The sequence below is a fragment of the Marmota monax genome, unplaced genomic scaffold (assembly GCF_021218885.2).
Source record: "Marmota monax isolate L192 unplaced genomic scaffold, Marmota_monax_Labrador192_F-V1.1 WCK01_AAM20220418_F8-fsc00115, whole genome shotgun sequence".
In the NCBI taxonomy this organism is placed as follows: Eukaryota; Metazoa; Chordata; class Mammalia; order Rodentia; family Sciuridae; genus Marmota; species Marmota monax.
The window spans coordinates 4,228,938-4,255,949 of NW_026694419.1; the positions used below are offsets into that span (position 1 = coordinate 4,228,938).

A 27,012-nucleotide genomic window follows, 5' to 3' on the forward strand; every position below is an offset into this window, starting at 1 on the left:
AAGCCATCAAGTATGGAAAAAGACATTTACTTTTCTAGGGGTAAACTTCTAAAATCTTGCAGGCTGTTTATAATGTTCTCTAACAGTGCTGAAAAAAAAATTATTTCAGATTGTGGCCGAATAAGAGGCAATATTAAAAAAAAATACTTATTAAAAGAGTTGTTATAATCTTCTTCCTAATTTTTTTTATTTTAGAGAAAATTCAGATGCAAAAAGTTTGTGCTAAATGGTTGGAAAAAAACTTCCCATACTTATGGTTGTATTTCCCTTTTCATTGTGTCTTAGTCATCAGCAAAGTAGGTATAGGTGAAAGGCTCCTTAATAATTATCTCGGATATTTAATTTTTATTAGTTCTAATTCTCTAATTATAGAAACTCATCTCAGTGAACATTTTCTTTGAAATATGTATGTAGGTGGATTTAAATCAGCATTTTCTCAGTTTGTCCCAAGAAGTCATGTTCATTATTGATGCTACTAAAAAGGATAAACAAAACAAAACTAGAAAGGAGGATGAAAGTCATATAAATTTTCTCTTAGAGATTCATAATTCATAAAAGTATATGCAATGGTCTGTAACACTATTAGTTGTCATGATCTGCACAGCTGTTTATTCAGGTTGCCTAACTAGGAGGTGAAGGGCTTGAGAAAAGACAAACAAATACACAAATAGAGAAAAAGCCGGGACACAGTACTTCAGTCAACCTCTGATGGGGGAAGACTAACCATGAGCAAGCGTGACATATTTACTATATATGTATGTTTAAACATCAAAAGGATTTATTGTTAGAAAGTTTTTTCAAAGCAAGCAGAATCAAGGTCATGAGTATGAGCAGCCTGATTATGAGTATCAGCTTGTGCCCATAACTTTCTACCTCCCCAAGCAGTGGGCATCTAAACCTCAAGGATAAAAACTGAAGAGCTTCATGGTTGGCACAGAACCTCCAATTGAACAGGGCATCACCATAGCAACTGGGCTATCTCAATGAATGGCGTCACACTGAGAGTTCTCCAGAGGGGCATCATCGCCTCTGTCACAGGACAGTTCAGGACCCATAATTAAGTCGCTGCTCCCAACAATGAGTATATCTTTTTAAAGAAGTTTAACATCAATGTAGCATTTCCAAAACTCATGTGGGAGAGGAATTTAACTGGATGTTCCTCTTTTATTAAAGAAGTTTACTTTTATTTAAAAAACCATTGATGCAACACAAAAGTAATACAATGTTTTAAAAAATAGCAAGATAAATATTACTTCATACAAAAGGTCTCAGTCAAAAATCTTTTAAAACAGATTTTTCATTAGTATATTGAAGGAAATACACTTCAGGATTAAGATAATCATATTATTTTTAAATCAACAGAAAATTCTACATACTTCTGAGGTACCATATGAAGATTAAATGTATGTATATATTGTGTGATGTTCAAATAAAGGTAAACAGATCTATTTCATCAAATATTTATCATTTATTTATGGTGAAAATATTTAAATTTTTTCTTCTAAATTTTTGAAAATATGCAGTACATTACTGCTATCTATGCACAACTTAATGTATACTAGCAGACTGGAACTTATTTTTCCTATTTAGCTGTAAGTTAGTACCCATTGACCAACCTTTCTCTACCTTGATACAGTGATAATTGAACAGAAAAAAATGACTCAAAATTCTGTATATGGGGCAGTACAGTGAATTACCATGCACTAGGGAAGTTTCTTTTCTAGTAGACCATACTTTCATGACAATCACCTTAAGAAGGACGTTTTAACTCTACTATAAATATTTCTCTGGAAACATACACCCTGCACTCTAAATCAGGTCAATTTATGGTGTTCTGTACATACAACTTTCATGTCTATCTTAAGATCTCACTTGCTTAGAAAATTTTTCTAAATTCTGTGCAGATCCTGCTCAAATTTCAAGGAGCACCTCAATTTCTTTCTTCTCAATTGTTCTGGCTTCCATGATAATTCTAGATGTTAATTTGTTTCCTTAGCTCACAGAACTTTGACACATGTAGCATGAATTACTATTTAAAAAGATTCATCTTAGTATTGTATTTTAAATACAATCATTATTTAAATAATTTAACAGAGGTTATTTCCCCTGAATGAATACCCAACCTTTTGTCTTCCACCCAGTTTCTCATGGGCAAAGATAGACATACTAGTAGCTAACAAGTAAGGATCCTCGCCCACATCCCACGCAAGAGGTGGAAATTAGCTGGCTGTGGAATAAAGGTTAAGAAAAATAGAGCAACGAAAAACTACAGAACACAGGAAATAGTTTCAAAAGAGGGGGGCAGGACAGGCAGACTGATCAGATGGATCAAGCTTCTATGCTCTGGCAAAATGGAGCCCACTATTGCTTTATTTATATTGGGGGACATCAAAGGCAGGAATAAGATTTCAAGGACAGAGTCTTGCTTCATGTTGTCTTGCAGTCATCAGGTTGACTGACATCTTGGCAGGTCACACACCTGTGATGGCACAGGTGCTGGCTGTGTGGGATCTCTGGCAGAGTTTGAAGGGAAAGTCATCTGCATCAGGTGATCAATACCTATGGGGGTGCCACAGGAGGTTCCCAATGCCAGACTTATCCCCTCATTAGGCTACTATGTGCAACACAGTCCACACACAGGCCACAGATGGCTCATGACAAGAATGAAGTGCGTTATGCCATTTTCTTATGAAAACCCATAAAATAATACAGAAAATACATTTTTACAATAAAATATAACTTACTTAAAGATCAATATAATAATATGTGCATTGTGGTGCATGCCTAGAATACCAGCAGCTCGGGAGGCTGAGGCAGGAGGATCATAAATTTAAAGGCAGCCTCAGCAACTTAGCAAGGGCCTGTATCAAAGTAAAATATAAAAAGGGGTTGGGGATGTCACTCCGTGGTTAAGCCCTTCCAGGTTGACTCCCCAGTACCTTCCCCCCAAAAAATCAATGTTAGTATTACATGCTATAAGTAATTTAAGACTATGATTTTAAAGCTTTGGGTCCTCAAAAATCTGTGGAAGTTGCTTTGATTTTTAAATTTTATTTTGTGGTGAAATTTCTCTCAAACTTAATTTTGATCAATAATAGAATATATGTAACTATTACAGGTAGAGACAACAAAATAAGTAGGAGCATTGATAATTGCCAGTCTCTGTTCCCATAGTTTTAGATATTTTATAAAAATGGTTAGGCATGGTGGTGCATGTCTGTAATCCCATAGGCTCAGTAGGCTGAGGCAGGAGAATCCTGAGTTCAAAGCCAGTATCAGCAAAAGCAAGGCGCTAAGCAACTGAGTGAGACCCTGTCTCTGAATAAAATACAAAATGGGGCTGGAGATGTGGCTCAATGGTAGAGTGCCCCTGAGTTCAATTCTCAGTACCCCTCCCCCAAATATCTATATACATTTTCTAAAAATGTTTTTATTAGTACATTACGGTTATACGTAATTGTGGGGTTCATTTTGACATAATTATACATGCCTGGAATATACTTTGCTCCATTTCAGTCCTCAGGACTTCCTCTTTTCCTTCTCTTCTCCCTTACCCTGTTCCCTTTCCTCTACTTTATTAGTCTTCCGTTTCCTTTTTTTTTAAATTGGTACTTTACAGATATAAATGAAAGTGGAGTTCACTCTGGTATGTTCGTATATGTACATAGCATAATTTGGTCAAATTTATTCCACTTTTTCTCTCTTTTTACTCTTTCCCTCATCCCCCCCTTGATATACTTCCTTTTCTCTACTGATCTCCTTTCATTTTAATGGGGTCCCCCTACTGCCTTTTTTTTATCTTTCTTATTTTGATCTAGCTTTAGCATATGAGAGAAAACGTTCAACGTTTGACTTTTTGAGTCTGGCTTGTTTTACTTAGCATGTTGTTTTCCAGTTTCACCTATTTACCAGCAAATATGAAAACTTCATTCTTCTTTATGGTTGATTAATACTCCAGTATGTATATATAACACCTTTTCTTTATCCATTCATCTGTTGACAGTCACCTGGTCTGGTTTCATAACTTGGCTATTGTGAATTGCACTGCTATTAATATTGACGTGCCTGTATCACCATAGTATGTGCTTTTAGCTCTTTGGATAAATTTCAAGAAGAGGTATAGCTGGGTTATATGGTGGTTCCATTACTAGTCTTTTAAGGAGTCTTCCTACTGCTTTTCAAAGTGGTTGTACTAATTTGCAGTCTCACAGTGTATGAGTATACCACTTTTCCCCACATCCTCACCAGAATTTCTTATTATATGTATTCTAAATGATTGTAATTCTAATTGGAATGAGGGAAAATCTTAAAATATAATAATTTTGATTTGCATTTCTCTGATGGCTAAAGATGTTGAACATTCTTTCACTTGTATTTCTTCTTCTGAGAAATGTCTGTTTAGTTCTTTTATGCATTTATTGATTGGGTTTTTGTGCTAAGTTTTTGGAGTTCTTTATATATTTTAGGTATTAATCCCCTGTCAGAGGAGCAGCTGGCAAAAATTTCCTCCCATTCTTTAGGCTTTACCTTCACTCTCTGGTTTCTGTGTAGCAGTTTTTTAATTTGATGTCATCCCATTTCTTGATTCTTGGTTGTATTTCTTTAGCTTTAGGGGTCTTGATAAGGAAGTTGGTGACTACACTAATATATTAGAGTGCTGATCCTATTTTCTTCTATCAGTTGCAAAGTTGTTGCTCTATTTCTTAGGTCTTTGATTCACATCAAGTTGATTTTTAGAAAGATAAGGGTCTAGTTTCATTTTTCCATATATGGATATCAGTTTTCCCAGCACCATTTTTACAACGCTATCTTTTCCCCAACATGTTTTTGATACATTTGTTGAATATCAGATGACTGGGTGTGGATTTGTCTCTGTGTCTTTTATTCCATTGATCTTCATGTCTGTTTTGATGTCAATACCATGCTGGACTCTTCTTACTCACTATTGGTCTGTTATTGTGCTAGTTCTATGAAAAACATCATTACTATTTCTATGGGGATTGTAATGAGTTTGTGTAACTCTTTTGGTAGTAGAGCCATGTTGACAATATTAATTCTGCTTATCCAAGAACATGGGAGATCTTTCCATTTCCTAAGGTCTTTCTTCTTCAATTTCTCTCCTTGTGTTCTATAAATTTTCATTGTGGAGGTCTTTCACCTCCTTGGTTAGATTTATTCCCAAGTGTTTTATTTTCTTTTAGAAACAGTATTGTTAATTGGATAGTTTTCCTTATTTCTTTCTCAGCAGATTCATTCTTGGATATAGGAAAGTTATTAATATTTGTATGTTGATCTTGTATCCTACTACTTTTCTGAATTTATTTATCAGCTCTAGTGATAAACGAATTCTCGTATTGTTTGGGTCTTCTAGATATAGGCATGTTATCAGTCAGGCATGGAGGCTTGTACCTGTTGTTCCAGCTACTTGGGTTTCTGAGGTGGAAGAATTGCATGAGCCCAGGAATGAGAGGCCACTCTGAGCAACACAATAAGGCCTTGCTATTGAAGAAATAGTCATATAACTCAATGAAATGTGTTTATTCAGGTGCTTTGTACCTGGAATTGGAGCCACAAACCCACATGGATTTTACCCAAAAAAGTCTGAAATAGAGAGCAATTTATAAAGTTTAATTAAGTTGGACATTGGCAAGCTGAAGGAATGAATAAGGGAGCTAAAAGGGTATAAAGTGAGTGAAGAATAAGAGAGTTGAACCAATAAAATTATACACTCAGTTCTAATCCACATGCTATTTACATAAAACTCTTTTTCTCAAGATACTTACATGGAGGGATCTCTGTCCATTACATGTTAGGGTTTTATTGAGATTATTTTACACTGCTGAATAAACAAATAAGAATGAAAGCCAAGTTTATTTATGAATGTCAGGAATCATATTTAGAAAGTAGAGGAATGACTAAACTTTGCCTCCTTGACAAAGGAGTTGATCTAATAGCAAATAGGGTTTATTTCTAACGACTGTGACAACAGAGGTCAGATTAATGGACTGTGGGGTACTGTTAAGTGAGGAAACTGTTCCTTTGTGTTGTAATCACGCAAAGAGGAAAAGTATATTATGTTTCAGAAAGCTGAGTGCTAAGACTACTTAATTTGATCAATATATATGGTCACTCTAGGGAAGAATAAGGGACAACTATTTCACTTTTTTTCTCACTAAATTAATACCAAATAACCTATATTTATATTATATATTTAATCTTGATCATGTTGCTTTCTTACTCCTTTCTTACTCTGAGTAAACCAGTCATATTATGGTCTCTAGAGCATACACTTTGATTGCCTTGCTACCTGACTTAATTTATTCCTTTTCCACTTCAGATTCTTTGCACTAACTTTACCCTCTGAATGAAATGCTCTTTTTTTTCATTCCCTTGCACATTTCAACTATACTGAATATTCTGACAGACGGCACTAAAAGGGGAAATAATCCAATGAACAATTGCATGCAATTAAAAAAAAGATAAACAATAATTCACCCTCTCATTCAGGTTTGAGTTAAAATATCACTTTCTCACAACACCATACCTGAACACCTAATCTAAAACTATAACACGCCTCCATTCTCCTTCCTCTCTTTTAATATCCCCTATCTTATTTCCCACATAGCATTGTCATAATCTAATATAAATTTTATTGATATTCTTTATTTTCAGTCTTTTTCCACTAGAATATAAAGGGCAGGCTTTTTTGACTGCTTGCTCACTGGAACTAAAATAAATGTCTGGTAGGAATTATATAAATATTTTATCAATGTGTAACATGCACAATATCCAAAGTTACATAATAATTAATCCTATTTACTGAGAGCCTATTGAGCATTAGAAATTGTGGCAAAGATTTAATACGTATTACTCATAATCCTCAAATTAGTCCTGCAAGATAGGCATACATTAAACTCAAAGCACATTTCTTTCTTTCTTTCTCCTTCCTTCCTTCCTTCCTTCCTTCCTTCCTTCCTTCCATCCATCCGTTTGTGAGTAATCTAATGCCACGATTAGGATCAGGAATGTGTTGTAATTCATTATATTAAAGAGTTCTCCTGTAGAATATGGTTTTAAGTACTTCAACCATTACCAAAGGCATTGTAAAGGGGAAGCATGAGAACATTACAGATTTGATTGGTGAAGAGTTTTTGCATGCAAAGTGCAGATCCCAGGTTAATTAGTTCAAACAAAAAAGAATTTGTGAAAAGTTACTGAATAATTCACAGAATCTCTGACAGAATAAGACAGTCAAGTCTGGAGAGTGTTTAGCCAGAGACAATGCACAAATTAAACACAGGGCAAGAATAAAATGCTACCATGGGCATATGCCACATCTTGAAATAACAGTGCCAATTCTTAATTCTCTGCTGTTTTTTTTCCTTCTTTTTTCCCCCCTTGGTACTGAGGCTTGCACCCAGGCGCACTTTACCACTGGACCACATCTTCAGGCCTTTTGAAAATGTTTTTATTTTCAAACAAGGTCTGGGACACTTAGACTGCCTGAGCCTCCCTTCACTGGGATTACAGTGATGATCATGGTAAACTGTTACTGTTGTTTAAAGCTCAGTGTCTCACTAGGAAATGGAGATTGTTCAGCATGTGCTTTATATTATTGGTTTTAGAATTCAAGTGTGATGGTTAAACCTGGTTGAAAACTTGACTGGATTGAGACACCAGGAAATTTGGTAGAGCATATTTCTGGGTGTGTCTATAAGGGTGTTTCCAGACTTCTGGCACGTGAGTCTGTAGACTCAGTGGGGAAGACCTATCTTGAGGGTGAGCAACACCATTCAATTGTCTGGGGCCCCAGATGGAACAAAACATAGAAGTGAGAAACTTGCATATACACATATGCTTGACTCTTTTTTGGTGGATGTGATTTTTTGCTGCTGCCATTGCCTTAGGATATCAGACTCCTGATTGTCTAGACTTTGAATGAAGACTTGCAAAAACTACTCTCCACAGGATTTCCTGGAGAGGAACTGGGGTTCCATTATTTGACTTTCTTGTTCTGATGCTTCCAGCTTCTTGAACTGAGCAGCTATCCTGCAGATGGCCATTGTGGGACTATTCAGCCTCTCATAATGTAAGTCAATTAATAAATCCCGCGAATGAGGAGATTATATGTATGTATATGTATATATAAAAGGATATAAATAAATATATAGATATATAAGGATATATATGAGGATATCCATATCCATATCAATATCTATATATAGATATATAATATATCCACATCTATGTATATATGTGGATATACTATATTTGTTCAGTTGTCTCCAAGTCACACAGCTACTCTATCATTACAAAAAAGGATGCAAAACCAAACCCTTGCAGTAAGATTCAATATAGAAAATTCATCAAACGATTGTCACAAGATGCTAGTCACAGACATAATACTCATTAAATTTAGAAAATTGAAAAGTATAAATAAAATATAACTTATCAAATATTCTTTGCATAGAAACAAGCACAATATATTGAATAGATTCAAGTCTTTAATTTATGGTAGTTTTTATGTAATTTGTACATATGCACTATTTAAAAAAATTAAGTATTACCTTGTTATAGTCTTAAAATTATTTGGAAGTGCTTTAAGATGACTAATTTACTAAATTTTCTTTAACTACTAACCACATTTTGCATAAATATTTTTATTCTTCAGATTATTTCCCTAAAAAAATTAGAAGTAAAATTACTAGTTTATAAGACATAAAGTCTTTTAAATTTAGTCAACTTTAAAAAAAGTATTATCAATTTATAGTTATGCTATCAGTGGATAATACCCCATAGCAGTTTTTAGTTTTATAATTTAAGACTGCTCATTTGATGACTGAAAAATCAGCATTCCATTGTTGAATATACTCAACAGTACTATGCACTGCTGGGTACTCTTACCCCAGCCATACTGCTGAGAATTCAAAATAGGCATAGAAATAATTGTTTGTACAAGGAGAAAGAAGGAAATGAGAGGACTAAGTTACGTGAGAAGAGAGATTGATCAGAGAGAATTATCAGTAACTTTTACTCAATGCGGCTTTTCCTGCATTCTCAGGATGAAGAAGTTCATATTTTTCAGATCGAAGGGTCCCTACCACACACATCGTTTTCATAGTCACTTGCCTTTTCTCTACCTAAAGGTAATGCAATTTTGCCTTATGTTCTATCAGGTTTCCTCCTAAGCATTCAAAGAAAAGAAGGAAGTAGGAAATAGCCAGCTGTATTAACTTGTGGTGGTAAGAAGCCTCTTCTTCTGTAATACTTTGTTGGTACCTTCATGATAAAGTTCCATGTAAAAAAATTTTTTTCTTTTTATCCTAAATTGTAATTTATGGGTTTACACATTGGCCTCTCCAATAATTTAAAGGCAGGGACTTAATCATATCTTATTTATTCTCTTGATCTCTAGGACTTGATAGAAGGATGAACACAAAGCCTTTTCTAAAGGTTGTAAGTATAAAGCTTTAGCTTTGTGTACCTTAAATTAGTTAGTATAACCTCTTATATACTGATCAAATACATGCTACTCTCATGTTAGACAATGTTAAGTTAGCCTAGATTACTGGAAGTGGGACGGAAGAGGTCTCTCTCTCTCTATATATATATATATATCCCCTACTAATTTGGTAGACAACTATCATGAAACATCAAAGAAATATTTCAAATATTTGGTAATTTTCCTGAGTGATATCTTTGAGATGCATAATTGGGCTAATAAAATATTTGGAAGTATAAACATTAAACATTTCTATTAGTTACTATCATCTATGCCCAAAATGAGCTGAACTAGGTTTCTAGGATATAAATATATAAGTTGCTAAAAAAAAAAAAAACTGCTCTTATGAATCTCTGTCATTTTATGTTGTCAAAAAAAAAAAAAAAAACCACATAACTATATTGCTGAAAGGTCTTTAAAGTAATTGGAAGCTAGTGATATTAAATTATCCTAAAGCACCCTCTAGTGGCAAAAAAAGCAATTCATATATAAGCTAAGCAAAATTGTATATTTTACTAGGCACTCTGAATACTACTTAAATTTTTCTAAATAAAAATAAAAATGAATGCGGTTATCACAAACTTTGTTTTAATAATTCTTCACTGCTATATGCAACAATATAGTCAATTAGAAAAAACCCACCTATTTTAGTACTAAAATTTTACCCACCATATAAAATATCATATAAAATATTTGCATTTATATTCAATGCAAATAAATTTCCAAAATGTCTTCTGATTGCATCTATGCATTTCTCATACTATATTTTCACTCTCTAAGCTTCTACTCCTAGTGAAAGTGTCCACTTCTAGTCAAAGAAAAACTGAGTACCAAGTAAATCAATCAATTCTAATCACATTTTCACAAGAAATAACTATAAAATATGGCCTGAATCCTCATTCACCACAAATAGATTTTTGCCATTGATGTTTAGTACTTAACTAGAAATATCCATATTTCCTACTAAGTTTGATAACATTGTTTTCAATTTCTAAATTTTACAGGATATAAAAAAATATTTTATCCCTTAAAAATTTTATAATCAAAACATTTAAAATACTTGAAGCCATAGAACCTTTACTTCTATAAAAGTAATTTAAAAGAAACTGATGACATTTAAAAACAATGAAGAGGCACTTCTTCATTTAAACAAATTATTTTTTATTCCAAATATTTTATTTATATATCAGTGTGTTTCTATCTATCTATCTATCTATCTATCTATCTATTGATCTATCTATCTACATTTGGCTAAAAGATAAGACATCAATAAATAACAACTAGCATTTTTATGCTTGTGTCTTTATTGAATTCGTTCAAAATGAAGATATTTATAATAAAAAACAATGAACAAAAGACAACAGTAGTCACAGTAATCTTACTTTTTCAAGCTAATAACTTTCAGAATAATATATAAGCAATTTTTACATTTTAAATTTAAGTTTACAATCATTTATCATTCTACCACATTGGCAAATACTTGTGCAAATAAATAAAAATAAATGATGCATAGGAAGATTGCTTAAGAACTATCGTACAACAAATTAATGTGAGAGTAAAATATGCAAGTAATATAAAATGCACTTAAATACATTTTCACAACATTTCTTAAGTCATAAGTTTATTTTACCTACTTACTGTTTATAATAATTTTAGTACTGCAAAATTCAGTGAGAAATATGTGCCAATTTATTTAAACTCATTTATTTACTCCTCTGTGAGCAGAAAAAAAAGATTAGGTTGTCTCAAAAATATACTTGAAAGAAAATAGTGTTCATTCCTAGATAAATAAGAATTGAAAGTTCTTCATATGATTTATAACAATTAGGACAGAAGTCATTGAAATGGAAAACTAATATGTACATTAGTCTTCTAAATTCATTATAACTTACTTGAGCAAGATTTTTTTAAATCAACATGGCTGAATAAAATAACTGAAATGAAATATCAGGAAAAGAAACTATAATGTATATAAAATGGCAATTCTTGTTACCACTAAGGTCATACCCCTGCCCCAACTAAAACAAAACAAAAACTAAATAAATTTCAGAGAAATAAAATTTTAAAATATTTCTACATTGATCTTTATAGTTGATATGAATAATAAAAGCTAGAAAATACGTAAAATATAAAAGATTTGCTTGTACCATTACAATAAAAGAAAGTTCACTTGGGTTTTAACTGGAATTACTATAGAATTACTAAATATAATTGCACAAGCCATCAAAGAAAGCTATTGCTAAATATTGTGTAACAGTGAGAGTGACAGTGATCAAAAGTTCTATGCTAGTCAAGTTAAAGAGAAAATACAGATTTTGTGTATGTTTAATTACATAATAAGTCAGTTATGCATCAAAACAATACATTTTCAGTGGTTTTTTTTCATTGTGATATGAATGGTATCTTTACCAATGGTAACATTAAACAGTAAAGAAGAAAATATGAGTAGAAAAAATTGGAGATACTCAACCTACTCATAACTACCTCTAAGTGTACTATAAGAAACTGAAATCCAAATACTTTTTACCTGCATGCTCAACACTAATGAATAATTACACAATTATTATTTATTAGATGAGGTGGTTTACTTTAAAATCCATTACTTTCTTAAAAATTCAGAAACACAGAAATAAAATGGTTAAAATGTAAGATTTCAGAAAGAATTTTGGGCATCTTACATTAAAGAGTTACACTTTCAAATACTGCAAAAATATAGCAGTAAATTAAAACTATTCTTCAGACAAATTCTGAAAAATAAAATAAGTGAAATTTGGAACACTATTAGAAGTAGAAAGAATATATGTTGAACTAATTCAGAAGTACAAAAATAACATTCAGTTATAAATAGAATAAAATGCATTTGTATTTTTAGTTTTGTGTTTCTGAAAAGGAAATTGCATAATTACATTTTCACAGAATGTGTAATCATATTTAAATTATATAATTAATAAGTCACAAGTTAAGAGTAAAAATAGATCTTACGTTTTTTTCTTTCTCTTATTTTTTAGGAATATTAGTTGTTGGAGAATTCAATACCAAAATGACCCCACATCAACTAATAATAATGAAAAGTTTCTTCAATTACAAAATTCCAAGTGTCCATCCTACTATGATAGCACCAATAATGTTTATTCTGATTTTTTGCTTGAAGTTGTGATTATTCTAAAGTTTGAAGGGTCAACCACAAGAGAAGGAGCATTTGTGGAGGTACACTGAATGCGCATTAACAACACCTAAGTTAATGATTCCATTGAAGTAATTTTCTGAAAGGTTAATGAGTATTTCTTTGAATGGCACAGCTTGGGGTATCAGGTATTTATTATACACAGTATATATACAAATATATACAAACACACATTATACAGCAAAAGAATTATGCTCCAAAACTTACTGGAAAAGGTATTTTGAATAGTTTTTGCACAAAATAACTAGAGGATATACTCTAGCTGTTCAAGCAGCAATGATCATAAAACTGTCAACCTGGCTCTCTTTCTTTTGGGATTCTGTTCATAGAATCATTCTTCGAATGCCACATTCACAGCAGAACTTTGCCCATTCTACAGGATATTTTGTCCCACACTCATGACAGAATTTTGGTAAGTGTCCAGATGAATTTCCTTCAATGCCTTTAATGTTTCCACCATTAAATGAAGATGCATAGTCTATATCTGGCCTGAAGCAGTAGAGAAAGAAAATAAATAAATAAAAATAAAGGTTTACATCATTTAATAGTTACAACTTAGAACCCTTGAAAAATAGGACACAATAAATCTAACTAAAAGTTTGCTTAATTTCGTTTTTAATATTCTTATAGATAAAGTGAAAAAAGGCTTGTATATATTTTAATTCCATATGTTTGCTTTAACATTACAATTGTCACTGTTAGGAGAACTGATCATGACCAAATGGAGCCATACTTTCCATCTGTTCAATATGTAGCCACTGACCACAAAATGGGAAAAGGAAGATTTACAATGTCCTTTCTGCAAAACCATTTTTATAAGGAGAAAAACAGCAACCCAGACCTGAGGATGATGTTAGATTCTAGGTCTCTCTATTTGGTCACTTATATTTTATTATTTATTTTGATTCTATTATTCAATTACATTAGATTATTATGATACAATAAATCCTTAACAAATTTCTATATATGCACTAGCAGGGTAGGCTTTATTAACAAGACATAGTAATGAAGGCAAAATAGGTCCCAGGTTCAATCTATAAACCATATAACGCATACACACACACACAAAAAAAAAAAAAAAAAAAAAAAAAAACAACAGCAACAACAACAAAACAGTCATAAATTCACTAAAGGCCTAAATATGGAAAGGAAAGTTATTAAAATTTTAGAACAAGACACAAGGAAGTCTCATTATCATTTAAGTTAGGAAAGGATTTCTTGAATAATTTAGCAGAACTATACCCCAACAAAAATTTAGAGCAAAGTGCCTGAATTTAAAGGGTTTCATCACCAAAAAGAAGAGAAGAAAAAATTCAGATTCTATTGATCAAATGTTAATTAATTGGAAAAACATTTATTTGTTTTCTATAAGGACATCTTTACTTTCCTTCCTGGCAGGTGTTTTTCTAAGAAAGGGGATTCTTAAATCACTGATTATAAGAATGACACTATAGAAAAATAATTTTTTTATATACAGAAGTAATTACTGAAGAACTGTAGCATACTCCCCCCAATTTGGGTACTTTCTTTCATACAAACAGGTTAGGTTGATTAAAAAAAAATTACTGTATTTTCAAGAAAAGCCACTATGGATCTAAAAATCAAAGAGAGAAAAATGAACACAATGTGAGCATTCTATGTGGTTGAATAATTCTTACTCTTTCTTGATTATAGCCCCACTGGAAAACAGGGTTATAGAATTACAATCTTCTATACTAAAAGCACATTCTCTTAAGAGAGTAAATTAATAGCATCAGCATAATTCCTTTAAACTGCAAAGAAAATACTAATGAATTCAAAGATGAAACACCAAACAAAGGAAAGTACCAAGGCAAAATAAAGCAATATTATTGTCAGTGAAATACATAAGAAATACTTCAAAATATAAAAGATCTTTTAAATACTATGATACATACATTTGAGGAAATGTTCATACAGTAATACATATTTAACACAATATCAAAACTTCACCTTAAGTAGTTTCTGCCAAATTTCTCTACATACTGATCAGAAAATGTAAACTCCCACTTGTAGCATGAGGTTTCTCACTTTATGAGGTTTTATCAACAGTTTGTACTCTTATATTTTCATTTTTCCTAACCTGACAAGAGTGAAATGGTAGCCTACTATTGATTTAATATACATTTTTCTGACCTCTTTTGAAATTGGACATCTTTTTATATATTTCTTTGGCATTTGTATTTTTTTTTTTCACTGTGAATTTCCTAGGTTCCCTGTCCTATCTCCATCAAAACCAGGTGTATTATTTATATGGGTTCATTATTTTATTTGTAGAAATTCCTAATATGTCCTGGGTTACAATTTGTTTACTTATGTATATGCTAAGTATCCTCTCCCAATCCATCATGCTATTTCACTTTATCCAGGGAGTCTTACAGCACTTTTTTTTTTCCATTTTAATATGATCAAACGTATCAATCTCTTGCTGAACAATTAGTATTTGCTAAATTATTCAAGAAATCCTTTCCTAACTCAAATGATAATGATACTTCCTTGAGTCTTATTCTAAAATCCAAATAGCTTTCCTTTCCGTATTTAGGACTTTAATGAATTTATAAATTATTTGTGTGTGTGTGTGTGTGTGTGCGCACGCATGCGTGTGTTGTTAAGGATTGAATCCAGGACCTTGCACATATTAGGCAAGTGCTGTACAAACCCAGCTTTGCAACTAATTTTTTTTTTTAATACCTGAGATGATTTAGGTGTAAAAATTTTTTCCACATATACATGTCTATTATTCCCAGTATGCCCACTTCTGAAATCTGCATTGCTATCTCTAAAATATGGATGATTTCTAGTCATTTGTGGAAATGTTTTTTTTCTAACCACTCCACCCAGATTTTTTGTTCTATTTGTCTTTCATTGAATTGATATCAAACTAACTATCTTAGTTACTACATCACTCACACTCATGCCTTATTATTTTTAACTTGTCTTGGCCAATTTTAGGATTTTGTTCTTCATATATATCATGAAAACAATTTGTCAAGACTCATGAATTTTGTTTGCAAATTGCACTGTAGTTGGGGGGAGTACAGACAGCTTTATATGACAGATTTATGATATTAAACTTTCTATTTTATGAAAAATACATATTTATTTAGATTTTTAAGTTGTCTTTGAAATTTCTAAATTTTTTCAACCAAAATTAAAGTTCTTGCTTGGCTTTTAAACTGATTCCCAAAAAACATGCTCATTTCTTTGATATTTAGTATACATCAAAAACTTTAGAGAGACAATAAGTACTTATTAAAGAATCTAGCTGGAAAGACAGCAGTTTATCAATTCCTCTATGATTTTTCATCTCTTAATTATGTATAAGATTTACTTTTAAAGCTTTTAATATGGCAAATGAGGATGCCCACTCTCCAAACCAAAGATATCAAAATCTCTGGGAGAGTGCTGGACATGTTCAGTTTTAGAAGATTTTTTTTTTTTTTTAATATTGGATCTCACCATGGATTTATGTGCTTTTGCCTTAAAGCTTTCCAGGAGAAGTTGGAATATCTATCTACCTACCTACCTACCTACCTATATACAATTGAGATGAGTTAATTATATGGTTAAAAAACAGTGAATGCCAAAGTTAAGTACATATTATGAGAAATTAGAAAGAGCAGTACATGGATAATCACCTAAGAGGTCAGTTTTAAATATTAAATGTGTTGAAAATGATAATAGCAGAGGTCCACAGGTCTATTATTCTACTTCATGAGGTAAAAAAAAAAAAAAAAAAAAAAAAACATGTTGTAGTTAAAATTGAAATACAAAAACCCAAATAAATCCAATAGAACTGAAAAAATTATCTCAGCATTAAAACAATAATTGAATTTACAAAGTCTACAAAAATGATGTTATTCCCAACCTTTTATTTTGTGTATAACTTGAAAACTATAGTAAATCTTATAACAAAGAAAAAATCAGATTATCTATAAATATCCAGTTATCTATTTTTTACATGGTACTTTGAAAATTACAAATACTCAATTTTTATTTTGGTTTTAGGATGGGAAAGCTAAACATACCTGGCTATGGAGCTATCAGTATATGTTTTTCTTTTGTTTGTAAGTATACCTGAGGCAGAATTTCTTGCCAAACTAGGTGGTGTGGTATTTCGAGATTTGATGTTAGCTCTAGAAGAGACAGAAATGATATGATGAAAAAGTACTGAATATAGACATTTATTTTTAAAATTATCTATCTACATGATTAGAAAGATAATTAGATGCTACAGAAAAGCTCAAAAGATAAAAGTTCATGTAATTATTTTAAATCTGAAAACAAGCTATAGTTAATATTAAGGATAAACCAAGGCATTTTCATTCAATAACACTGACCAGATAATAAAAGTCAATTAAAATATTTACACGCTTTACATGAAATTTAAAATTTGAACGGTTTCTGAAAGTATAAAGTTATACATGCCTCAAAACATATATGTATTCCTGTTAAATAACTAGGCATACTGTTAAATAATGCATTAAACAAGTAATTTATTATTATCCTAAGCATGAGACATGACTTAAAAGTATAAGAACTATTAGCTAATCACTTTACAGGATAATACTCAACTTATAAAAGGTCTTCAAAGGAACAACTAAAATAAATAGGTTAATATAATTTTCCATTTAGAAATTTAACCATAAGAACTACACAGCTTGGACTATCTACTACCAGGGAGACTTGGATGGATCATCACTGAATTCCCATTTTGAAACCTCAGAAATCAAAGAAAGATTATAAAGTTGAATGATGATATAACATTACAAGGCTTTCAATCAGATAAAACTAGATTCAAATCCTGCTACTGACCAGCTTTGAGATATGATCAACCTCTTTGAGTTCACTCACTGATAAAATGATCATTTATAGGAAAGTTATAAGACCTAAATATATATAAACATTTAGCATTTGTGATGATGATAATACTATTACTACCATTCTAATACTAATGTTAATGCTATTGTCACTGATACAAGCTAATACTTATATAGTAATGCTTACTACATACCAAACACATTTTTTGGTTGTTTTTGCATATATATGCTTATTTAATCCTAATAATCCTATGAAACATATAAGGATTAATTTTATAGATGAGTTAAATAAGACAAAAAATCCTTGAGTAACTTACCCAAGGTAAACAGTTAATACGCTGTAAAGCCAGGATTCAATATTCAATAAAGCATTAGTTCCTTTACCTTCTTTAAAGATAGTCAATTTTTTTCATTTCACACATAACCAATGTTACATTATAAGAACAAGCAGAATATTTTTCAAAATTCCTTTAGATTAGAAATTCTTAAGCTTTGACTGAAATTGTTCCTATTCTACTTGCATAATAAAGTTGAGAGAATCTCCTAAAATTTTAAATTAATTACTTCCAAAATTCACATAGGTAATAACTGACTTTTTTTTTTTCAAACACCCATACATTATATGTAATTCTACCTTCTACAATGTGGTTGCTTTGGGTAGTTACTTTTTCAGAGTAAGTAAAGAATCACCTTGGTGTGTGAATGGGATGCTCTAAACTTCATCAAAAAGTCTTTCCAAGTTCATCCATGAGGTTCATTCTACTCTTATTTCTATAGTCTATCTAGGGATGTTGTAGAATGACTGTAGTGCCTTTTAAGGAACTTAATCTCTTAAATCATTGCCAAAGAATGGCATTTGACTGGGAAGAATACTTCCTCCCCTTTTTAAAGCTCTAGAACATCTTGTTAGAAATCCTATCACCTCTTATAATATGTGTGTGCCAAGATATACCATTAACACAAATACACCCATGAAAGTACATACATTTAAATATACATACATTTAAAATGTTTACAATTAGAGGGAAATACAAGATTATCAACATTAATAGCTGTGATATTAAATAACCTAACATTTGTTTTTAATAATGTACTCTAAGAGGTGGGTTCTGAATATTAATGTTTTTCTTCTAGACCACAATCTGAAGACTATTACCCAAAATCTATTATCTAGAATTTGCTTGCTCAAACATAATAAAAGTAAGTTCCATTGTAGAATTATACTTTAATCCATCTTACTGATAGGTAGGTTTTTGTTTTTTAGATATGATTCAGAGGGTACAGATAGTAACAGTAGCACAAAGACAAATGGCTTAGGACAAAGTCTTCCTTCTAGGATCAATCACTAACTACTTAAAAATAACCCATGACTGCTACTAGTATGATAAAGATTCCTCCCATCTTTATTCAACTGTATATCTAGTTAAATTTATTATTATATATCATACATATATAATAAGCAGAATGTGTAATACATATTGGTTTAAAATAAACTATTTAGTAATATATTTTGTAATGTTAATAAGTAAATTAATGTACTGGGCCCTAACTTCATCATTTCCAATGAGATTTGGTACTGAAGTCTAAAAGTCTTAATTAGTAAACCCTGTAGATTCTTGCTGTAGAGTTTCAAAAATAACTGTTTTTGCCACACTCTCTCTCCAGTTATGTCAGAACACAAAAGAGTGAATCTGGCAGTGTAATATCATTTCCCTGTTTTATATGTTATTTACAGCCATCTAATAACAAAAAGAGTAAGAATCCTTTGATTATTTTCTAAGATCTTCGCCCTACCCCCAGCTAACATCATTCTGCGTCTGCTTAACAGATAATTTAGTAATGTTACATGACATAATTTTCTCCTTTATTTTTCTTTTCAAAAATATTATTTACTGCTAATAAACTCTATAAAAACAACTGTTGAAGGTGACTTCTATTAAACCCTTTAAAAATAAATATTTAATGGAGTAAAATACATGCCTTAAAAACAGTGTTAGTTAGAATAGAAATATTGAACAACAATGAAGTGTTTAAGTCCTAGAAGATTATTTAGCACTTTTTGGCTTAAAATGATTAAGATTTCTTTTTAAGAAGATAAGAGTTACAGTAATCTACTATATAAAGCTTTTTAAAAATCTGAAAAATATTAACCAAACTGAGTTACAAATACTTACTTGTAAATGGGTAATAACTCATGTCTTTTGATGGCACTGTCTGATTTTGTATCACTGTCATACAACCTTTGCACGTGTCTTCCAGTTCGAAGTGGAGGGCCTAACTTGTCCATCTTACTATTAAAATATATAAAGGTGTACCCATAAGGAGATTGCTACTGTTTTGTTTCTTTATATAAAGAATTTCTTTTTTTTTTTTTAGAAAAAGACATTCTGATTCATCAGAAATCCACTACCATCCCTTAATTATCTGACTTCCAGGGTATAACAACTAATGTTAAAAAGAATTCTCAAGAGAGTTCACACAATATCCATGATTAGATCCCAAAATTCTGACTATCCAGTTCACCCTGACAGTTTTGATGCACATATGCACAACTGCCACATTCACACGTAACAGGGAAATGGAATCAATCAGGAAAGACAACAAATATTTCAATGAAAATTTTGTAAAACTTGAAGTGAACTACGCTATTATTCACAAATTATTTAACCTTTTCTCTTTTCTTCTCTATTATTTTATTCTATGATTTCCCTGCATTTTATTATTCTAAAAATAAGAATTAAATAGTTTTGTATCTGACTTTCTGGTAATGGAATGAGTTTATTTCTGAACTTTATGTAGGAAACAGTAAAGTATTAACTATGTGAAAAAAATAGATGCACAATTTTAAAAAATCATACATAATATGTTAAATAAGCATGCCATGTAAAACTTTTTTTTTCCTGCCAAAGGTATACAGATCTCCATCTAGAGGATAAAGTACAAACTGCAGGTTTATAGGTTATTTCCCTGCTTTAAATCAATCAAATAAATGAATCACATATACCATCACCAACAAATAAAATTAGGAAATTTTTAAAACTACCTTAAATGACTACTGAATAATACTGCTTAACTTCAAATTACATTCTATTTAAGAGATGTTTGTTCATCCATTTTTTTCCCATTCATTCACTAACTCAATAAACCCTGAGCACCGACAATGTGTCAGATGTCAGACACTGTGCTAATTTCTGGGGGCATAGTACTAAATAGAAACTATTAATGTCCAAAAAGAATCTATTCATTTTTCTAGATTATAAAGGTCTCTGAGGAGGAACACATAATATTCATTTTTATGTTTTCAGTAGCCTAAACATAGCAAATGTTTCTTTATAAAAGTTGGTATTAATATTCTGCAGGTGGTGGTATTTAAGTTTGAAATTAAAATTTAAAAGTTGCCTTCTTTAAATATATATTAAACATAATTTATAAAATGTTTGATATTAAAATTTGGTTTCTTAATGAAAAAGATTATTTAGTATTCGAATTAATTAGCTTTTTCTTTGAATTGTTAAACAATTATTAATAAGACATTATTGTTCCAAATGTGGTTAGGTTTATCTTTAAAAGGGCACCTGTGGTTTATGAATAAGGTATAAAAAAATCTTTCTCAGGATAACAGATACTAAAATTAAAATTTGGAAAATTTTAGCCAAGGAAAAACAAGGTCTTGGGTTTTATCCTGAACACCAAAAAAAAAAAAAAAAAAAAAAAAAAAAAAAAATCAGATTTTCTAATATGGTGAGGAAAGTAAATCAACAAAATTCAATTTAAGAGAGGATATGTATAGACTCTAATAAAAATCTAAGGGTAATTATAAATATTTTCAGATTTTAAAAACCTAACTGAAAGGCAGGTTCCACTGATGATTTCTCACACATACTTCTGTTATAAAATTCAACTTAGTGTATGTGAGTGTATATGTGTTATCACATATACACACATAAGCACACACACCTCAAATATTTCCTAGGTTCAATGTTAGTAATGTTATTTTTATATTAAAATGACTTAAACTTATGTTCTGCTATAATCTGCTATGGCTAGGTTATGTATCAAAGCCAAAATTTCCACACCTCAATAGTGATCAGAATTTTATACAATATTAATGCAGGCTTTCACAATATGCACATCCTCATGAACTTTTTTTCTTCTTTTTTCTAAGTATTGCAAATTGAAACTAGTACCTTCACTGAGCTATATCCCCAATACTTTTCTTTCTTCTTTTTTTTATGTTATTTTTTAGTTGTAGTTGAACACAATACCTTTATTTTATTTATTTATTTTTATGTGGTACTGAGGATGGAACCAAGGCTCTTGCACGTTCTAGGCAAGTGTTCTACTGCTGAGCCACAACCTCAGTCCCTATCCCCAACCCTTTTCTTAATTTTATTTTTGAGATAGAAGCTTGCTAAGTTGGCCAGTATGATATCAAATTTGTGATCCTCTGCTCTCAGCCTCCTGAGTAACTGGATTACAAGTATGTTACTTCATCCAACTCAATGGACATTTTAAGAAATATTTGGCAATGCCATTAATCCATTCCTAATTTACTAAGAAAGGTCCCTGTTTACTACTAAATCAATTAGGAAATAAATCTCTCACTCTGATTTACCAAGTCTTTTCTAAGACTATACTAAGCATAGTAAAGTGAGATGTAATAAAAAGAAAATTTCTAAATTCATATTTTACCAAGTAACATTTAATATCTTTGTGGACTTCTATAGTTATGATGCTCTGAGGTAGTCAAAGTTTTGAAATGTGTCAAATATCAACTTTTAATCTTAAATCCATCAAGCCTTCATAGACAAATCAGTACTCTATTTCCATCGCAAAGTTATCTCCCTAATACAATAGCCTCATTTTTATCCACATAACAAACCAAGTTCTGCAATCTAGATCAGTAAGATAGAAAACTTTATGAAAATCTAAATATTGTTCCACAATTCAATTCACACACATCAGAAAAATTAGCTTATGAAAAAAACATGCTTCCATTCATACAAAAACTATATTTGTTTCTTACAATTTAACATAAGAAAGTATGATCAAATTCAACTTTTTTGTTAAAATATTTCTTATATGTATTTATAGTTTTACCTCATCTATTAATCTCCAAAGTAATCTTACATTTTTTAGTCTTACATTTTTCATAGTAACTGAACAGAAGTAAATCTCTTAAAGTTGATATTTCAGCTACTGGAAATTATTAGTAGAGATATACATTTAAACTGATATTTAAAAGAAACATAGTTCTCAATGCAAAACTGTACAACACTCAAATGTGTAAAGTTCAAATGTGGCTGTGGCAATATTTATTTAAAAGTTTAGTGCTTCATTACACTTCTAAAATTTCCTAGGATTAAAGATAATTATCTTTTAAAATATGGAAAAAAATTTACATTGGAATGTTTTGCTTCTTAAAAAGTCTGTTGAAGTTGACCCATAGGATGTCTAGAATTTAATCACCAAACATGAGAATTTTTTCAAGTGCAAAGCCTAATTTTTCTGTTTCATCACTCCAATACATGCTAACTATTATCCCTAGTTACCTAATTAAAATGAACCATACTAAAGAGTACATACAGACTTCAAGCAACTGCAAGCCATTGAAGTGATGTCATTTACTAATATGAACAGATACTTCATTTCTTGAATGTTATAGTTAACCAGACATATTAATTTCATTTTCACTCAAACTTCAATCAACTGATTAAATGGAAAAAAATGGTTGCCATAAAAATTTCAAGTAGTTCTTCCACTTCCACTAGGACCATAATGCTATGATGTATAAAAAGGCATACAGATGAGTGATTTAATTTATTAATTCATTTTCTAAACTTTTCACTAAAAGTATAATATATACCTACATGGCAAGCATGCTGCTAGCCTTTGTATGTATATCTCTCATGTGTCACAAGGTGGTCTCTGTCATTATGGAGCTTAAAATCTAGCAAGGGAAACAAATCATTCACCTCAATAGTTCTACAATAGGCATGGTATCTTCCACTAAACTGTTGTGAATGATTCTAACTTAATGTAATCATATAGCAACATTCTAGTTAATGTAGTGCATATATTGTCCAGAAACAGATAAATGGACAATGAGAATTCGAACAGATATGATTCACAGTTTAATGAGATATGAGACAACAACATTTTTAATCTTTATGGCATTATAAGAAGAACACAAGTATTGTGTTCAAAATCTCTGCTTTATAGTAAAAACATTTTCCTTTAGGAAAATATTGGTCATGTATTCTAAGAAACGTCCTTAAGATCTAAGTAGACTCAGAATGTTGTCAAAGTTAAATGATATATTCGAAGACATCTACCTAATTAGTGGCATAGTAGAAAGCAAAAGCCTAGTTTTCTAAGATCAGCACTCCTTTTTTTTAATATTATCTAGCTTTACATGTCCTACTTAAGAACAGTGATTAAGTATGTTAATATTGCAAAGTGATCAAATTACCAGTATGAAATACTAGAAAATACTGCCTCTTAAATTCATAATCACTGTAAATGAAACCATAAGCAACATTACAAACACTATAACCTAACATAAAAGACAATTCTATTTGATATAATAAAAAGGCTTTGCAAAATTCATTGTGAATGTATACTTCATTTAACCAACCAATGAGTCAACTCAGTAGAGAAGGGAAAAAAATTTTTTTTTTACCAATGGAAAATGAGATTCTTTTATTTTTCAGCTGTTAATATGTTACTATTTTATTTTTCAACTATTCCTTCTACTATTACTATGTATCTTTTCAAAAAGATAGCCTGCTTCTTCTTTTTGGAGGTATAACAAACAGTAAGAAAAATATTCAATTCATCAGCTCTAACAAGTTGAAATTTTTCTTTTCCTACAATAATAACTATATTAAACTCTTTTAGGTCTTATATTTTGCATATGGTATGAATTGGGAAATAAAAGGTAGTTAATCTCACTTGATAAAAACCCTTATATATATTTCCTACAAGAAAATCAAAATGAATGTGAGCCACAGATAACTTATATTTGAAAATAATATGGCTATATTTTATATAACAATAGGGCTATATTATTAGCCTAATTTTCTCATTTATTAAAATGAAAGGGAAAGTAAATTTATATCAGGTGACTTGATATTAAAATCTCTGGCATTACCAACAAATTTTCCATATTAAAATGGATTATTAAAAGTTGATTTAAGCTACTTCATTAATCCTTTTAAGTCCCAAATATTCAATTCTGTCAACATAACAATTATTTCAAAATCCAAGAATGGCCTACTTGTTTTCAATTTTAAGTTTTTAGAGATGTTCCACAAATGGGATATGGGACAAAATGGGTTTAAAGCCATCTAGGTAACAATGTGTAAAAAATGCATAAAAAAGGATTAAATAAAAGGAAAAGAATTACCCATTTGATATTTCAGCATATATTGTCTACATTTTTACACATAATTTTCTCTGGTATAGCAGAATTATCTTATTAAAATTTATTTATATTTTTCTGGCTGTAAAATATCCCTTTATAGATTTTCAAAGCATACTATTCAATCAAAGCTAGTGATTTTATTTCACTTTTTTACATTATAATTGTGAACATAATAAAAACAAATAAATAAATATTCAAATATTTAAAGTAGATCTCAACTTGTATCTTGTTTCACTTAACAGCTTGTGGCTTTAAAAAAAATGCTTCTGATTTTGTTATTCATGGTGTGGAGAGGTTTTAATAAAAATACATGCAAAATGTCTAGCACAGTGCCTGACACATAGTGCTTAACAAGTTATAAGCATTAAATAACCCTTCAAAAAAACATTTTAAAATATTTCATGAGAGTACATTCCTAGAAATAAAATTATTCAACCAAAAATATGATCATTTTAAGGCTCATGGTAAATACCATCAGATTATTTTCTAAATACTAGTTTAGGTTCTCAACAAGGATGAGTATGATCCTAATTAACAATACATTAAAAAAAAAACTTAGAAAATTAAGTTTAATGAAAAGGCTGATTACAAGAATCAAAATAAAAGTTTAATACCATTTAAAGACATACCATGAATAAATTATTGAATGTAAACTTACCCTGCCTGAGGAGTTGCTATAGCTTTATGAGAAGGAGATAAGGACTGAAGTTTGCTTCCCAAAGAGCTGCTAACTGAAGGCACTTTACCTGAAGGTGTACCTTATGACAAAAAAGGCAACCGTTAAAGAATTCTCTAAAAAATTAACATAGAATACAGTATCTGACAAGGAAAACAATTCTTTAGTAATGTTTTTTACAGCTATAAGTCAAGTTATTAATAAAAAAAATTCTTCTTAAAAGTGATATTTTAAAATGTTATTTCCAGGGAATAACATATTCATTTCTAATTTCTAGATTACAATATACATAAAAATAAAGGTACATTTCAGTGGCCAATATGTTCTTCAAACCATTATTATTATTCTTTTAATCAGGAAAATTGTCAAATCAGAGAAGTCTGAGGAACCAAGGTAGAAATGAGAGAAAAATACTTGTGGTCAGTGAATCAAAAAAAGAACCTGGCCAGTTATTCTGAACATATATTAAGTATAAAAACCAATAAAATATCTAAAGTATAAGCTATTGAAAGGTGATTTATTTGTATCCATAAATAATTACTAATGCACATCTCTTAATTATAAAACTATTTTAATAATCCAGAATAGAGCACAATCTTTACTTCCTTCTCTAAACAGTTTTTAAAAATTAAGTGATTTTATGGGATCTCATTACCTACAACAGTTTTGCTAATGCCACTTGGCTGTGGTAATCGTGAAGATCCTGATGACGTGGTTCCAGGAGAATTTGACTTCTTAAGTGCAGGTGGCTTATACTAAAATAATAAAAATAAAATATTCTATTAACATAATTTTCTGATTATGAATTATAAACTAGTAATTCAAAAGTTCACATTCTTCAAGTCTAAAATTTTAGCTTTACAAGAAAAAAAACTATGGAGATGAATGGTGATGCTGCACAACATTATACGTGTATTTAATCCCACTGATTATAAACTCAAATGTTTATGGTGTAAGTAAAATATTCATATTTACAAAGATTTTTGCTGAAATCATAGAAAGTTTATTTCTCAAAAATGGTCTATTTGGACTAACCCTTTAATGAAAAACTAAAAAACGAGCATGAAAGTATAACAATGTATGTACAAAGTAATTTAAAAAGCACTGAAAGTCAGATGGGAGGAAAAGAAATTGCCAACCTAACTCCAATCAATTTGAGATTTATAATACCTGCTTGGCTATCACATGTATTTGCTTTACAAATTAGACTAGTCAAGAAAATAACACTAATAATTTAATTTAAATATTTCCAGGGTCATAGTACTCCTAGATACCTGGAAGGAACAAACACAAATTTTCTCTGTGAGAAGGCAGATATAAGAAGGCATAATAACCATCATAAATACTTTCTGAATGGTAACAAGTTGAAAATAGTCAATAATAACC

The 27,012-nt window shown here is 30.6% G+C and overlaps 2 protein-coding genes across 4 annotated transcripts in view; one reads left to right on the forward strand and one right to left on the reverse strand.

The window, feature by feature from the left end:
- Positions 1-9,462, forward strand: part of Il7 (interleukin 7) — an 82,687-nt gene extending 73,225 nt beyond the window's left edge. Inside the window, exons 5-7 of one of the 2 annotated variants that reach the window (XM_046468207.2) lie at positions 8,028-8,089; positions 9,062-9,146; positions 9,416-9,454. In XM_046468207.2, the coding sequence (XP_046324163.1) occupies positions 8,028-8,089; positions 9,062-9,146; positions 9,416-9,433 (165 nt within the window). In that variant the 3' untranslated portion in view covers positions 9,434-9,454. Of the gene's footprint in view, positions 1-8,027; positions 8,090-9,061; positions 9,147-9,415 lie in introns of both variants that reach the window. The other variant, XM_058570717.1, reaches the window with a different exon arrangement.
- Positions 9,463-10,788: 1,326 nt separating this feature from the next.
- Zc2hc1a (zinc finger C2HC-type containing 1A) overlaps positions 10,789-27,012 on the reverse strand; it is a 45,530-nt gene continuing 29,306 nt past the window's right edge. The window contains exons 6-10 of one of the 2 annotated variants that reach the window (XM_046468205.2): positions 26,282-26,381; positions 25,609-25,708; positions 19,699-19,815; positions 16,733-16,840; positions 10,789-13,175 (exon numbers count right to left, since the gene is read on the reverse strand). In XM_046468205.2, the coding sequence (XP_046324161.1) occupies positions 13,010-13,175; positions 16,733-16,840; positions 19,699-19,815; positions 25,609-25,708; positions 26,282-26,381 (591 nt within the window). In that variant the 3' untranslated portion in view covers positions 10,789-13,009. The remainder of the gene's footprint in view (positions 13,176-16,732; positions 16,841-19,698; positions 19,816-25,608; positions 25,709-26,281; positions 26,382-27,012) is intronic. The other variant, XM_046468206.2, reaches the window with a different exon arrangement.